The 16,216-nt window shown below is 31.7% G+C and overlaps 1 protein-coding gene across 8 annotated transcripts in view; it reads right to left on the bottom strand.

The window, feature by feature from the left end:
- Nucleotides 1-16,216, bottom strand: part of CASK (peripheral plasma membrane protein CASK) — a 1,102,005-nt gene that overhangs the window by 613,754 nt on the left and 472,035 nt on the right. For 7 of the 8 annotated variants that reach the window (XM_071595316.1, XM_071595314.1, XM_071595315.1 and 4 more), the window contains exons 3-6: nt 15,032-15,137; nt 13,366-13,443; nt 11,030-11,211; nt 3,719-3,790 (exon numbers count right to left, since the gene is read on the bottom strand). In XM_071595316.1, coding sequence (XP_071451417.1) covers nt 3,719-3,790; nt 11,030-11,211; nt 13,366-13,443; nt 15,032-15,137 — 438 coding nt within the window. The remainder of the gene's footprint in view (nt 1-3,718; nt 3,791-11,029; nt 11,212-13,365; nt 13,444-15,031; nt 15,138-16,216) is intronic. The other variant, XM_071595320.1, reaches the window with a different exon arrangement.

Genomic DNA, 16,216 nt, shown 5'->3' on the forward strand with positions numbered 1-16,216 from the left:
ATTGAAACAAAATGAGATTTTATATTCATCCTTTAATAATAGAAATTTCAACCTACTTGCAATATAATGAGAATGTAAACCCTATAACCTAAGTACCATTACTCGGGTGAATTGATCAATATGTGTAGTTCTGTTCATAACACAAATATTAGCTGCTAATTTCCTTTCATTTCCCCAAATGTAGTGGGCCTTAGATGAGTATATTATTGGACCATCACTTATACATGCCCAATGAACAAAAAGACCTTGATTATGTGACCTCAAATCAACTGAATACTCAAAACTACAGTTTCCATAATCAATACTCATTCCATACAGATTTTACCTCTCTATATATTCACGTGATTATTTTTCTATACAACTCATATTTTAATAGACATATGTATAAAATATTTTTGAGATGATGATATTCATGATTATACATATTTCAAGTTTTTGCCATTGTTCATGATAAATTTTCGAAGTGTTCAATGCCTGATTATTTTAAAGTTAATGAGGAATTGGTCATAAAATTAATGGTTTGAAGGTCAGGTAATCAAGTGTTCCACTTGAACGAACTATTATAATATAGTATATTAAATGTTCACAGAAAGCATGTGCCTACTTCTCCTAGAAATCAGGACTGGCTTAAGAAAGGTATCTAGAGTGCTCAGCACCCTAGCAAAGCTTAGGAACTATGACACAAAAATATAGAAATTAAGTAAGTATACACTTAATAAAAGGGAAAAATTCCTTTTTGCTTTTAACCTTTCACATTTTCACTAGGGTAAATTACTTTCACGCATTTGGGGTCACATTGTTGTCATGCCCTCCTTCAGAAAGATGACCATGGATGAATCACATTATTTCCTGAGCTCAATAATAGCAAATCAAAAGCAATAATAAAAGCCTCGTGCACATGTATTTAATTTTATCCTGTCCACCCTCAATGTAAAAGTTAATAAAAACAGTACCTACACAAGGTAACAATCAATGGAGCACCTCAGAGAATAAGTCAATGATTTGAAAAATCATAAACAAATATCAGTTTTGCAACTTTCATGAAATCTGATAGAGACAAAAATTTGTCATTTAAAATGCTACAGATCATTTTCTATATGATATTACATGAAAAAAGTATGTAGTATCATGTAGGAGAAAGCAAGTTTACATGCATACTCATGAAACAAGTATGTGTACTCATACATTGAAAAAACACATATTTTATATTCCCTATGCTATGCTGAAGATAAGAAAGTGAAATATTCATGCTGTTTAGAAAGAGAGTATTAATTAGATTATGGTAATTACAATCAGGTGAATGTAAGCCATTGAATGCTTTTTAATTCCAGCTTCTCCTAAAGCAGAACATAGTGATTTAGTTTATTTTTACTCAATTATTATTTATACATACATAAGTGAAATCTAAAACACCTTACATGGCTACATAGCATGTTCACATTCTAAAGACTGATTCAAGCATAAATGAGGCATATCTCACTGGTTAATCACTCAGAATTATACACACTTAATGCAAACGGAGTCACAATAATTCACTGTTTACTAAAACTCATTGGATAACATTAGAACTAGAGCAAACATTATAAGTTACTGGATATCATTGATGTTCAAATAAGAAATTATGACATGTTTTAAGGAAATCAAGGTGATAAACGATTTACTATATTCATACGTAGCCTACAAAGGAAGACAAGTACAAAATTTTGATAAATCATTCAATAAATGTGAGTTTCTGAGTACATTTAATAAAAACATGATTAGGATGAATTAATGGAAGTATCAATGATAAATCAAGTTTCTATTAGGCAAAAATATTTCAAAATACTCTACTCAGGAGTGAAAATAGATACTTTTGAAAAAATTCAAACTTTTATTGATTGAAAAAGTACTTTCAGATACATAAAAAGGAACAATTATTACGAACATTGTAGGGCAAGCAGTAAAAGTCATATATTGTGAAATTATTCAGATAGAAGAAGTTCTTATGAGAAATTTGTAAGTGAAAGGTGATATCACTAATATGCTTTCCTGCACTAATTCTTTACTACTGGTATATAAAAACTTTAAACATATATGCATCTAAGATTTATTGATATTGTAATGATAGGTTGATAATGACTATTTGACAAATATATGGCAATTTTAACGTTTTTTTTTTACAACCAGATATTACAAATGAGGACTGGGAATATGTAATAAATAGGAAATATGTAGTGTGTGTGTGTTTATATTGTGTATATATATATATATATATATATATATATATATATATATATATATATATATATATATATATATATATATATATATATATATACACACACATATATGCTTTACAAAAAAAATAATCCGCATAGGAGAGTTTTTCACGCATTCAAAAATTCTTAAAATCGTCATCAAAACTTATTTTATTTGCAATATAATAAGTTAAAATATTGTAGATGAAATCATAATAGAAATTGACACCATTAAAAGCTTCTAAATGATCTAGGGCTTCAAAAAATTTGCAAATAAAACCATCCAAGGTTGAAAATCCAAGAAGAAATTTAATGCAAAGTTGTTCCTCACAAAATTTTCTTGGTGAACATTAACTGTGGAAAATTGAAATTGTGTGCTTAGAATTTACAGTGGTACTGACTTGCCCATTGGTAAACTACAACACCAAAATTCTGCTCTTGCTAAAATTCATTGTCAGAACACTGACAAGCAGGCTATGTCAAACAGAGACATTGTAAATTCAGGGAGTTAAAATGTTAGTGGTAAGCTTAAGCTGGTTTTCATTCACAGTGGATCCCTTGTCCTGATAAGGTGACCCTGCTGAAAAGCTTTTGCATATTGGCCGCAAATAAAGCAGTGGGTGCATATTTATTGCATCTTGGTTACTTACTCTAGTAACTAGGGAGAAAGGCTTAAAAAAAACTGAATAAATTTATGACTCTTCCAATAAAGGGTAATGCTAAGATGAGAGTGTTGTAGCAACAGAAATTAAAAAAAGATGGCAGTAATTATTAAACATGAAGCAGCAACACAAAAAATTTGCTCTAAACAATAGAATCAAAGATTGCCATGAAGGTATACAAGGTTACAGCTCAACAAGCATTCACTTTTCCTTAAATGATGCTGCAAGACCAAGAAAACTTTTACCAGTGTTTTCCACAGTTATCTGAACCCAAGAAGACTTTTTGTACAATGATTTCAATATTAATTCTATTTTCATGCTATCCCCAATAAAAATTGATGTGGCAAAAGTGCCGAATTCTTAAAGAGGTGATGGGATGAGAACTCTGAGATGTTCAGCCATCAAGTATATGTATCACAACAGTTCGACTATGGGACAATCAAGAAATCCTGATTTGGCAACTAAACCATGACAGCTTCAATACATTAATATTAACCCATGCACGTACATGATAAAACTGCTTATAACATTATTCATGAACAAGATAGCATGGCAATGGCTAATTAATCAGTGCAGCATCTGCTCTCATTTGTCAAGGTGTGAATCAGCCTTCAACTTATCAAAAAGCAAATACTTGCACAGAAGAGTGAACATAAAGTGGAAGTATACTGATTAATTACAGCTCGTTAATATACAAACAAAAGACAAAGCCAAAGAAGATGTAGACACACATAGAAGTCAACAGTAGCATTCATCCCAGCCACAAGGAGTTGAGTGAAAAGTAGTTAATGCATGTTGTCAGCACCACCACACTCTTACCCTCATGATCTGCCTTCAAATACAGCCTCCCACTGTGACTCAGGTTCGGTCGATACTCTGATATTAAGATGTCTGCACATCCACAGCCAATGTCATTGGGGCACGTGATGGAGTATGGATTGAAGTGCAGTTTGGGGGATGGATATGGAGGTATAGTAAAGGATAGTTATATTTAAATATCTGCATAATGGTAAGAGTCAGATTCAGGGAAATGGCTCCATTTGTGAAGAATAAAAGAGCCAAACATGGAGTTCCAATATAAGAATGATTTTTATCTCAAGATTTATAAAAGTTCCTGATTTTCAAAATAAAACTGTAGTAAAACTAAAAGCATTGACTTTTACATTAAATCAGTGACACAGGACACTGAGTTCACCACAGTTTCCAATGAGATACAGAAAAAAATTTTAGACATAGAATTGAAACATGCAATTTGCCAATATTTGAAAAATCAACAAAAGCAATGGTTTGTAAGTCTATTGACCCATTAAAATACACTAAGTGTGTGTATTGTGGGTTTGTTGTACAATGCAGTCATAGATGACAAACTTAATTCCATATTTAAATATGTCATGAGTTTTTTCCAACTACTTCTGTAGTCTATTTCAAGCATGTACTGGCATAATAATTTCACATCTGCATATCTTCACTAACTGATACTTAACTCCAAACCCAAAATTCTACATAGGTGTGTATCTTAAACATGAAAGGGCCAGGAATAAGAACAGATTATGCAGCACTTTCATACTCCGGCCTAATATTATCAAAAATTAAATTCCTCATTCAATTTACATTTCATTGCAAAGTAGAGACAGATTTTCAGTATTGGTATCAGATATCTAATATTTCTGAAAAGAAAAAGGATCAAATGAAAGCATTAATACTGAATAATAGGTATTAGCTCAAAAGCTATCATTTGCATTTTTACAGTAAAATAGAAATGATACTGAATCACAGCATAAAAATAAAAAGATAAATAGAGATAGATATTGAAGTTCATACTTCAGAAAATTTGACTAGTGGTTTAAATATCCTGAAAAAAGAGCTAATGTGTGAAGCAGATTGCATTTTCAACTGTGAGAGTCAAATTGTATTTTAACCTTGTGCTAGATGAATGTATATGGTTGAACTTAAAGATACCTGCACCATTTTGGTTGGTATTTTTTGGCCAATTATCAATTAACCACAGATGGCAATCTGAAGGTTCATTGTGCCTACAGTTTTAAACTAATGTGATATGAGCTCACCCATATGCAATGTCTTGTAAATGTCACAAATTAAAGGTAGAGGTTAATTTCTTTCAACCATACCATTGGTTAGTTTCCGAGGAAAATATTTAGTACCCAGAACATGGATTTAGCTAAGATTTAAGGTATCCTTGGATATCATCTGGATTTAACCCAAGTAGCTCTACCCTGACAATATCAGCTGTCCCATCCTTATGAAATATACTATTAGAACTTCAGCACTACAATTTTCAAGTGGAATTTTTACAATCAGATCACAGTAATGAACCTTTAGGTTGGTCTAATAGGTTGAGGTAGAGTTCACTTAATAATAGATCCAATGGTAAATGAAATGCATACATTATGGTAAGAAGGCCAGTTCTTTTCCCTTTGCCTGAGGTTTCCCAGGAACACCTCATACTCAAAACATCACAAAGTTTGTGCGAAGCTGAGAGTGCCCAGGGCCATCACCCTGAATCAAACCCAGGCCCTCCAGTCAGTAGCCCAAAGCTCTACCAATTGGATTACCCTCTGATACTTTTTTGAAGTATACATCCACTTCTTGATAGAAAAAACTCTAATATTTTTCTTTTCAAGAATAAAAATATGAAATGATCAGCAGGCAGCAGGGTATCTAGAAGAACTCCCACAAAAAAAGCAGATTCATAAAACCATCATCTATATCCCAGATGACTTTCTGATTGATTACCAAATGATAGGTTACTCATTTTAAGCATATATTTCCATTACACAATATGATATAGTGTGCAGCGATGCAATAACAGCTGAGATAAAGGGCATCTATCAGCTCTATCCTTAGTTAACTGCCCAGTCAAAATGTGAATGTGAATCTTTAGGTGATAAAATGAGCATTACCTACAAGCTTATTTGTCTGAAATACATGTTTCGGATCTGGTCTTTAAAAATCAAAGTTACCTTATTACCTCTGTACCACAGGTACATAATTTTACTAATTTTACTTCAAGAGACACTTGATTATGAAATAAAATTCACAAATAAGCATATTTAATTCATTTATTAAAATTATTATAATGGAATTTCTGTTTCTCATTGGATTCAAATGATGAATTCTTGTATTATTTTCTCATTTCATGATCTTTTTTCAATGGAATATTTTTATATCAGGCAAATATTATTTTTCCACCGAGGACAAAATTTAAATTTCACGGTGAGCAATTCCACTGGATTTGGCATCAATTAAAAAAAATGTAAAGGTATGAAAATGCCTTCATAAAACCTGAATCTGACTCTGTTAATGACTATACTCAAAAAGGGGAAAGAAAGAAGACAGAGAAGAGGAAGAGAAAAATAAAGTAAGGGCATGCAAGTGGTATAATTTTTTAGATCCTGTCACCAAAAAACACCTGAATTACTCATATACCACCACCAGCATGGTAAAATTTAATACCATATAAGAAATTTACTCATTAAAATTAACCCAAGAGGCCCATCTACCAGCTTGAGATTCATTAGGTCTTAACAAAAAACAAAAATAGAATCCATAATTTCACATGTTAGCCTAAATTATTCATTACTATGCAGAAATATATTTAACGATTTCATATTTGAACTGCATTCCGCTGAAATCATTAAAATGGCTTTCTATAGTTGATCAGGACAAAATTTTTGTTATTACCGAGAGAAGCTAAACAAAAATTTTTCAACAGGGAGCAATTTTGTAAACCTATAGCATGCAGATAGGCACAGGTGACCAACAGTATTCACTGCTTACATATTCTGGACAATAATGAAATTAGCAACAACTGACTTCATTTTTTAATATCAACAGCTACATCATGTTCCATCATTTACTCAACTAATTTTCTCTAAGATCTTGGATCTAGAACAAACTACTTCCCAGAGCATACCACAAGGCGTTAATGTGGAATGCTCAGTCATCATATTATACTTCCTTACCAGATCATATTTCCTTTTTCTTCATTGACAAGTAATTTTTCATTTTCAACTGTACTATCATTATTATTTCAACAAACCAAGAACAACTTCAGAAAATATTAAATAAATACTTGAAGAGTGAAACTCTGGTCACAAGATAAAGTAATTCACACCATCTGATACCAGTTCATTACAAAACTAAGATATGCAAGCTAGTCTAAATGCAGATATGTCAAAATATATCTTATTTCTAATCTGTGACTCTCAGTTAGAAATGTCAATGATAAATTCCATTAAAATGTTATGGAAGGGCTCTCCATTGGATATTTTTGGAACATTACTTCAGGCCGAAATATAAAAGAATTAAGATTTTATAAAATATCATCCTTAAAAATGAATTAATTGCAGTAACAAATGCTAGTACTAATACAGCCATACAAATGAGGTGAGGTTTTATCAGGTTTTACACTACCTGGAGCTAAGTAGTCACAAGTAGGTTAAAAAAAAGCATTCAATAAATAATATTTCTTTCCCAATTTCCACATGGTTACAATGAACACCACATCCAGGCACTAATTAAAGGTGCATAAATGGACATGATATTTATAAGTGTAGTCTCTTATAGAGTGAGAAAATAACCATATTGTAATATATTGGCGAATGTTTGAAATTTGGCTACAGCCCTGTCCTGCACCAAGGAGTTATTTGATGAGTTGAACTAAGCACAGATGAAGTAAAAGTAATGTTAAAGATGACAGTAAAAGATAACTGCATGAGAAGAGGGAAAAAATAACAGATGTGGCATGGAAGAGTTGGTATTAGAAAACAAAGAAAAGATAGGAAGTAGGCAATCAAAGACCCGAAATCAGAAGAGGCAGAAAGAATACAGGCAGATGTCGTCATCAAAGATACCAAGTAAATGAAACTTTGGCCCATCAACTACGAACCTAAAATTTAGCAGTAGTATATATAAGTGACCATCTTCTGAACCACTCTGATGAGCATTTCCCTTCCAGTGAAAACAAATTTAACACATTACCACATATTTTGTTTTCATTTATATGGACCACATTATCAAAATGGAACCCTGGTTCACTGATTACATTGATGTATAAATGACTAAAAGTTGAGCCAAAAAGGGTGGTTTGACAATGCTTGATTGGCTGTTTATTTGAATATGTACTCCAGTAGAAAACTTACGAAAATTTTGATTCATTTGACAGTAAATGTGGGAATTTAGTTTGACTAACTCAAACTAAAAAGAACCAAGGCATGAGAAAATCCAGACACAAGTTCAAATTGTCCTTTTAAAACCATGAAAATCAACATCAGCTATCAGTGAATTCGTCCTTTTTTTACTTATCCCAGTAATATCGGGTTTTTGGTGCTGAAATGTCCTTCTTAGTAATCTGAAAGAATAATTTTTATGTAAAGTGGGGACAATGCAGGTCACATTCTGTCACTGTCCTCAAGCAATCATCGAAAAGTGAAAAGGTAGGGAAACCCCTCAATTTTACTTCCGTAGGAAGAGCAATGAAAACAGTGGAAGCCACGGGGGAAAATTGGGGAAATTAGTGAACTGGAGGTAATAAAAGCCAACTATCTAATAAAATGATTTAGAAGGCTATTTTTTCACCTTTAGTAAGGTTCCAAAGTATGAATCATTTTGAAGGAGCAAATTTCTGCTTAAAGCTATAAACATTATTCTCTCATTGTTGTCATTTATGAAACTTTGGAATGAATATCAGCCGGAGAGCTAAAAATAAGTGAATTTACTCTTCAGTTTCATAATATTTTGAGTCTGCATTTACACTAGGTTTAAAATATGTAAAAATAGAATAAATTACTATTTATTTAAGAGTATGTACTTAGAAACGAAACATTCTTATAAAATCATTTTTAAAAAATAAGCAGCTTAAATGGATCAATAAACCTATAGAGGCAAAAAACAGCTTTTAAATATATGATATTACTACTTCCATCAGTTTTTTCAAACCTTTTTGCCTCAGTTTGTAACATATGATGATTTTGAAAAACTTTTCAAATTGGTCTAAAAAGAGTACCAGACAAAAATTATTATTAGTAATAATAAAATTAATTGATACAAAACCTTGACGTGTATATTTCTTCAAAATTTATCTTACTGTTTAATCAAACAAACCAGCAAAATTTGAATTTCTTATATTTACACCACTTACAATCATTTTAACCTTCAATATGACTCTCCAAATGTTGGTTGATGTACTGATACAGTAAAAGATTCAAAATATTTCAATACCCATCTCCAAATAGGGGTCACCAATAGAGGTCATGCAAATCATAAGTTGATTATTGTTAAAACACAAAGAGGAATTCAAACTATATTCACTAAAGAGGAAAATGAAGGTTAAAAAAGCATCATCTTTGTTCATCATTAACCTTAAATTTGGGCTACATGTTTCAAAACACTGTTTATGTAATATGTGACACTCAACAGCAAGAGATTTGTCACTTCAGGCCTGCATTGCTAAACTGCAATATATTAGCAATATAAATGCCCAACAGATAATATTCTTGAGTGTTTGAGATGATAAACATATTCTTTAAAGGTAATGACTAAGAATGAGAAGGTTAAAACACTAATAAATATAGATATTGATGAAGGAGCACAAAGAATGCGCTGACAATAATTCTCCAAAAAGTGATTTTCCTACAAAATTACAAGAAGCCACTAATAATGTTGCTAATGATAAAATATACCTTATATTTATACCTAACATATCTCTTATTAATACCAGTGGAATTGCACAAGTTTCAGTTACATTTTACTCCGAAGCTATTCATTGTTTCAAATTCATTAACGACAGGAAGCCTGCCTTGTGGTTCAACTCTTATAACTCTTTAAGACTGACACTGGTAAAGTATTATGAATCTAAATGGGATCTCAAGGGCATTATGTAAAATCATAGTGCGTCTGGGTCAAATTTATCTAGGTTTGCATTAATTCTTAAAATGATAATCTGCCAATGAAATGGCACCACGACCTTCGGAGATAAGGAATGGCCATGGAAGCAATACTTCTGGCATTAGTAGTTGAAGCTCGCTATCCTTTTCTCTTGCATAAATTTTTCAACTTTCAAGAATCATGTATTCACATGCAAGGTACAAATTTTCTCATGAAATTTTCTCCCCCAACAATCTTGCTACCTAACTGGGTGAGTTAGAAACTTATACCATTTTAAATCATTACTTTTGTCATCCAATAATAGTGTTGTAACTAGATCACATGGGTACGCGGGATACATTTATACACAAAAAATAAAATATTATTAATAGTAACTGCAATGCAAATCAATTAATGCATCACCATGTACCTAGGCACATGGGTGAGATATGTAACAGGTTTGAAAAATGCTTCTAAGTGCATTAGCTTCACCACTGATTGATAAAATCAGTATATCTTAAAATTGCAAGGAATAAGAATATTTAAAGTAGGTAAGAATCACTAAAATATACTTTTTAAAACATAAAAAGAGTAAAAAATTGGTATATTATTATGTATTTTAAATACAACATGAGATTTATTTAATAATATGAATTAATAAAGAAAGTGGGACCCAACGATGTTAGTTGGTAGTAAATATTACTGGAAAAACAACAAGGATGCATAGACGCGAAAATTTAAATGAAGTAGTATTTAAACATTTTAGGCATTTTATGAAATATGACAAAAAGTCCATCTTTAATTTAGAGATGCATTCATTTAAAATTTAAATTCGAAGATCGCTGGCGTGTTTGTTGAAGTGAACAATAAAGGCTATTGAGAGACCTAAAGTCGATAAGGCAATGCAGTACGGGGAAGAAATTCGGAACATTCAATGGTTTCTCCCAATATGAATGTTAATTAGATTATGATTGAAGATGAAAAATAAAACAAAATGCACGAAGAAGAAAGCGTTTTGCTTGAAAACATTGTGAATGCTAACTGAGTACAAATAAAAAGTTTCAATTTTTAAAAGAAGTTGTACCTAAAAGAAAAACATAAAATCTATGATTTTTCATTAGACAAAATTTTAAGGATAACCCAAAAAAAGTATACATTTGTAAGTATGGCAATTAAAAAAGGTAAAAAAAAATTACACAAATAACACACAGAAATAAACCGCTGGAAACAATGTTGCCAACTTACCATCTCCTGTGGGTTGAGGTCTCCCGTCCATTAGCTGAACTGCAACACCAAAACCTCCAAGCTTCACTGGTGCTGAATTTTCCTTGTTTGCCAGAAGTATGCAATGCGGCTTAACATCTCGGTGGACAATGTCATTCTCATGGCAATACCTTAGAGCCTCAAGCACCTGTCTCATGTAATGGCTAAAAAAATTTAAACATAACTTCAATTAACTCATCTCTGGATAGAAAAACCACTATAATTTCTAATTTCAAAATAGCTTGTAATCCTATCCATCATTAAAAGCAATTCTGAGTTTTTCCAAAAGTTGTTCTCAATTTGTCAGCTTCACAATTTCATTTGGTCTACGGCATAAGTTTTAGGGGAATGGGTATGCTTAGACATCAAAGTTTCTCAATGAAATAGGGGCAAAATCCTTCCCAAATATGCTGTTAATGCTTTCTGTGTACTTATTCACATTCTAAAATTATTCTAGATAAAGTTCTCTTAGGGTCCCTGAGTCCCCAATAAAATGGAAACCTGACACAAAGGTGAATTCAGATTGCCTGGAAGTGAGGAAAAGAGGAAAGCATAAAAGAAAAATATAATGCATAGAGGATACAAACTTGCCTTTTTTGACGCTATATTGGCTTTACAGAGATTTTCATCAATCAAAGGAAAGCCTGAGGGAGTTAATACCTACCACTGATGCTGCCTTAGGAGGTTAAACTTTATTTTAAAGGAGCAAAGTGCACAATTTCAAGAAAGTTTTTTCTTCACAGAAAAGTTAGCAACCCTCCTGGTAGGTAAGCTTATGAGAATAGACATGGGACTGAATCGAAGACAAAAATATACAACATTAAATGGAGCTTGCTTATTCTTCAAGGGAAATGGACAACTAAAAAATTCCAGCAAAAGATATCTTTACTGAATTAACTTGTGCACAATATCAATTACACCAATGCTTTGAGAATGTATAATTTTCCAAAATTCATTAAGATGATACCACACTTTTGGATCAGGTCAGTTTAGTCCAAATTCCATCAAAATATCATGTAACTAATTAAGATTCATCTAAGTATCTGGACTACCATTTCCATTAAATATTGCAGGATGTTATGTTCTAAAACATTGTGTTTCCTTTACCTACAAGCTTTTTAAATTTAACTTCATTTCAATGAATTGATGAAACAATGGTAACTAAAATAGTAGAAAATTAGTTCATTCAAATAAAATACCAATCAAATGCTTTCTTTTCAGATGGGAAAATTTCTAACATAACACAAACTGATTCACGGAAAACATTAGCATTTATATTTCCACTAGATTTAGTAGTAGATGAGTCTGCTCATTCAGCATAACCTAACCTCTAAAAGTGCATATGGAATAGCTCAGATATATCATTAATAGTTTTATCCTCAAATGGTAAATCTTCTCTCACAGGTACCCAGGCAAAACTACTCGCACACGTATTGCCCGTACACAAAAATCAGCCAGGAACAGTAGAATTTGTTCTTTGACTGAGAGGGGCTAAATGCAGGTCATTCAGGAATTTAATTCGATCATGTTCCTTGTTTATACAACAAATTTGATTTTAGAAGCATAGAAGAATTAAAGAGCACCTTCCTTCAGCACCTAGGCCACTATGACCTTTGACTCTTAATGTTCATGAACAGCATTAAAATTACACCAAGGTGTTATTGATCGTTTTTCTTGTTCCATGAAAATACACCAAAGAAACATTTAATTTGGGATATCAATTTGAGAATTCTTTGCAATGATACAAAGCGAAATATGTTATAAGATGAAATGAAAATAAATAGGTACATCTACAAGTAAAATTCTCATCATTTTGTAATTCACACAAGGACTCCAGATGTATTCATTCATCCGTTCCCATGATTTCCTTCATATTTGGGTGGCTTTTGTTCTGATGTACTCCATCTTTAAAATTAGAAAATTAAGTTTAGGCTGGCCCAAAAGGGCCACACAAAAAGACTGATTCACTCTCTGCATCTCTGTTTATAACAATGTATGACAAAGACTTTAAAATTATTCTAAAATTACAGAATACAAGTACTAGCCCTTGAATATGATTAAATAAATATAAACTATGCATGTAAATGCATTTAATAAACAATATAATCTCATAATACCCTTACTTATAGTTTATCAACTGAAATTATTTAAGTGGTTGACAGAAGATCTACATTCTCTGACATTTATTAATTTTTATCTTGTCTTTCAGTTATTTTGCAGCCATAGAGGTTTGAAAAATAAGAAGAGTGTAAAATATATTATCCAAGGGATGAATAAAATATTTTTTTAAATAATAATCACACAAAGCTGTTTAATACCTTGCAACTGCCTCACTGTACACAAAACCAGCCATGGCACGCCGAACAATCTCAAAGCACAGGTCTGATCCATCCATACTGAAAATATAAAAATGTATTATGAGAAGACCGGCCAGAGCATATAAACAACATAACAAATTGATAAAAGAAATTTCAATAGGAATCCTTGATTTAATTCCACAGATAACATAACATACAGTGAGCAATCCTTTAAGATAGAACACAATTACATTATTTCTTTCAGATGGAATTCCAGAATGACTTGGATAACAAATAATAACTGGCCTACAGTGGATATTTCAAAAGAAATGTTAAAACTATCTTAACACTAAAAGAGTATTCTAGAATGAGGCTACTGAAGGCAAATGAGAATATTTAAAACACAATTAATTTCTCAACAGGGAAATATTAACATTCAAAAGATGAGCAACTTTCTTATTTTCAACTAAATAATTAGTTTAATCAAATTAAAACATATTCTTCATTTTAATCATACAAAACATACTACTTTATTTTTATCGGGATTTATCAATAGTAGTTAACAGCAGAAACGTCGAAAAACTAAAATGTAGAGAATTTAAAAGCAGCGGTGTAAACTAAATTAAATATTAAAACATTTGTGCAGATTTCAAAGCCTCAATGAATATTAGCAATGTACTACATGTACTATTGACTTAATTAGTTTTACAGTGGAATCAAATCAAAACCTGTTGAGTTACAAGGAAAGAGTAAACATCATGAAGTGATTAAAATTCTAGTATCATATGAATACACCAAAATATTTATATCTTTCGCAAAATGAATCATAACTAGATACCCACCTGTTTGAACTGCCGCGTCCATGGCCAACGGTAATTACTTTCGCTCTCGTAATTGTAAATCGGTTATTTCAACACAAGCATGCACTCATCCCAGAATACTAATAATTAAAATTATCATTCTATTTACTTTGTAGAATGTAAAACATCGATGTCGCAAGATTGGACGATGGAAAAAAAAGTTATGTGATCTTTCTCAAATAAGGGAGTAACGCCAATCCATTGAATTCACAAATCCACTGACTTAATATTTTGATGCAAAACGATCTAAAAATTCCAAAAGGGATTTATCACTTCTATAACGAACATTTATGACAATAAAAATATATATTGTTGATATATAATGTTGTCAACTTCTTTTAACGCTTCTAACGAATTTCAACGGTACCGCGCTACTTGATAGGACACCCGGTAGATGTCTGTACTATTCCACGCAGCACGAAATTCAAATATGATTATAAGAGGCTGCAGCAAAATCGTTTTATTTTGGAATTCATATGAAATAATACATGCAGTAGTGAATACTGAGGAATTTTTAATGCATTGAATTTTAACCAAACAGATAAATCGTCTTCATATTTAGATATAATTTAATATGATTTTACAAATGAAGATAACCTTATCGTTTATCACTACCCGTTAAAAAAGTACTTTCCTTTGGAATTCACACAAACTTAACGCACATATAAAGGTAACAAAATCTATTTCATTTTCATTGTCTTCTGTCATGTACTTTTCTTTTCTAATGAGAACTATCCTCTTAAATGGCATTGTCCACTTCGAGGTTTACGATTACATTGGGGTATATTACATATAATTATTAAATAGAGAATGAAATAGTTACTCACTACTCAAAAACCATATACAGCATCCCTTCTGAGCTGTAAGTTTCTAGCAGCTCAGCTATGTGCGGATGTTTTAACATGTGACATATTGTGGCTTCGCGCTTCAAATCTGTAAGAAAAAGTAAAATATCAATAATAATTTAATTTGGTAAATATGAAGCACAAATGCCAGAGTACACATTTGATAAAAACTTTTCCTTAATCTTAAGTTATATTTTAACTACGATAATTGAGTATGGGTAGAAATTTAAAACTTTTTTTTCACGTAAACGACTAATAAATTTATTAATTAGGACATTCCTTAATTGGGGGCCATGGAAACCCTCCATAGAGGTACATACAAGAATTTTATTAAGAAACAAAACTCTTTTCCAGGTAATTCAAACGCCATGTACATAACGCTGCATCAATGTGTTCAATGAAAGCTCATAGTTTCGTTTTTCCGATAGGAAAATTCTCCCAAAGCTTTAACTACATACGAGTTACTACTAGTTTGTAGTAAAATTAATACAACTACATACGAGCAGTATATCTTCATACGAGTTGCTAATCGTTCATAGTTATACCACTCGTACATGGATTAATTAATACTCTCACCACGCTTTCCTTTTCCAAATGGTTAGTCACTTAAAACGACACTCTTAACGTCCTTTAATGTTCCTATCATCAATTCCCTCCTGGTTATGAAAGCTTCTTTGCCTAACGTAATTCTCCATAAGTCCTTACCACTTTGACTATCTTGATCCAAAAAACTTTCGAGATACTTAAACTGTTCTACGCGCTCAATTTTACGAGCTCCAATTTTAATAGTTAACTTAGCTTTCCTCTTTCTCGAAAACCGCATAAATTTGGTTCTGCTTACATTTATTCTCATTTCATGTCTCTCGCAATGACTTTCCAGGACGATCAGCAATTCTGCCAAACCCTTATCAGACTGGCAAACTAAATCTTGATCATCCGCAAACCTAAGTTATTAGTTATTGTCAAATATTATTAGTTCTTGTCAAATATTATTAGTTCTTGTCAAATATTATTCGTTATTGCCAAATATTATTAGTTATTGTCACATATTATTAGTTCTCGTCAAATATTATTAATATTTTGATGCAAAACGATCTAAAAATTCCAAAAGGGATTTATCACTTCTATAACGAACATTTATGACAATAAAAATATATATTTTTGATA

Source organism: Hetaerina americana, unplaced genomic scaffold (assembly GCF_022747635.1).
Source record: "Hetaerina americana unplaced genomic scaffold, ioHetAmer1.1.p SCAF_7, whole genome shotgun sequence".
NCBI classification, from domain to species: Eukaryota; Metazoa; Arthropoda; class Insecta; order Odonata; family Calopterygidae; genus Hetaerina; species Hetaerina americana.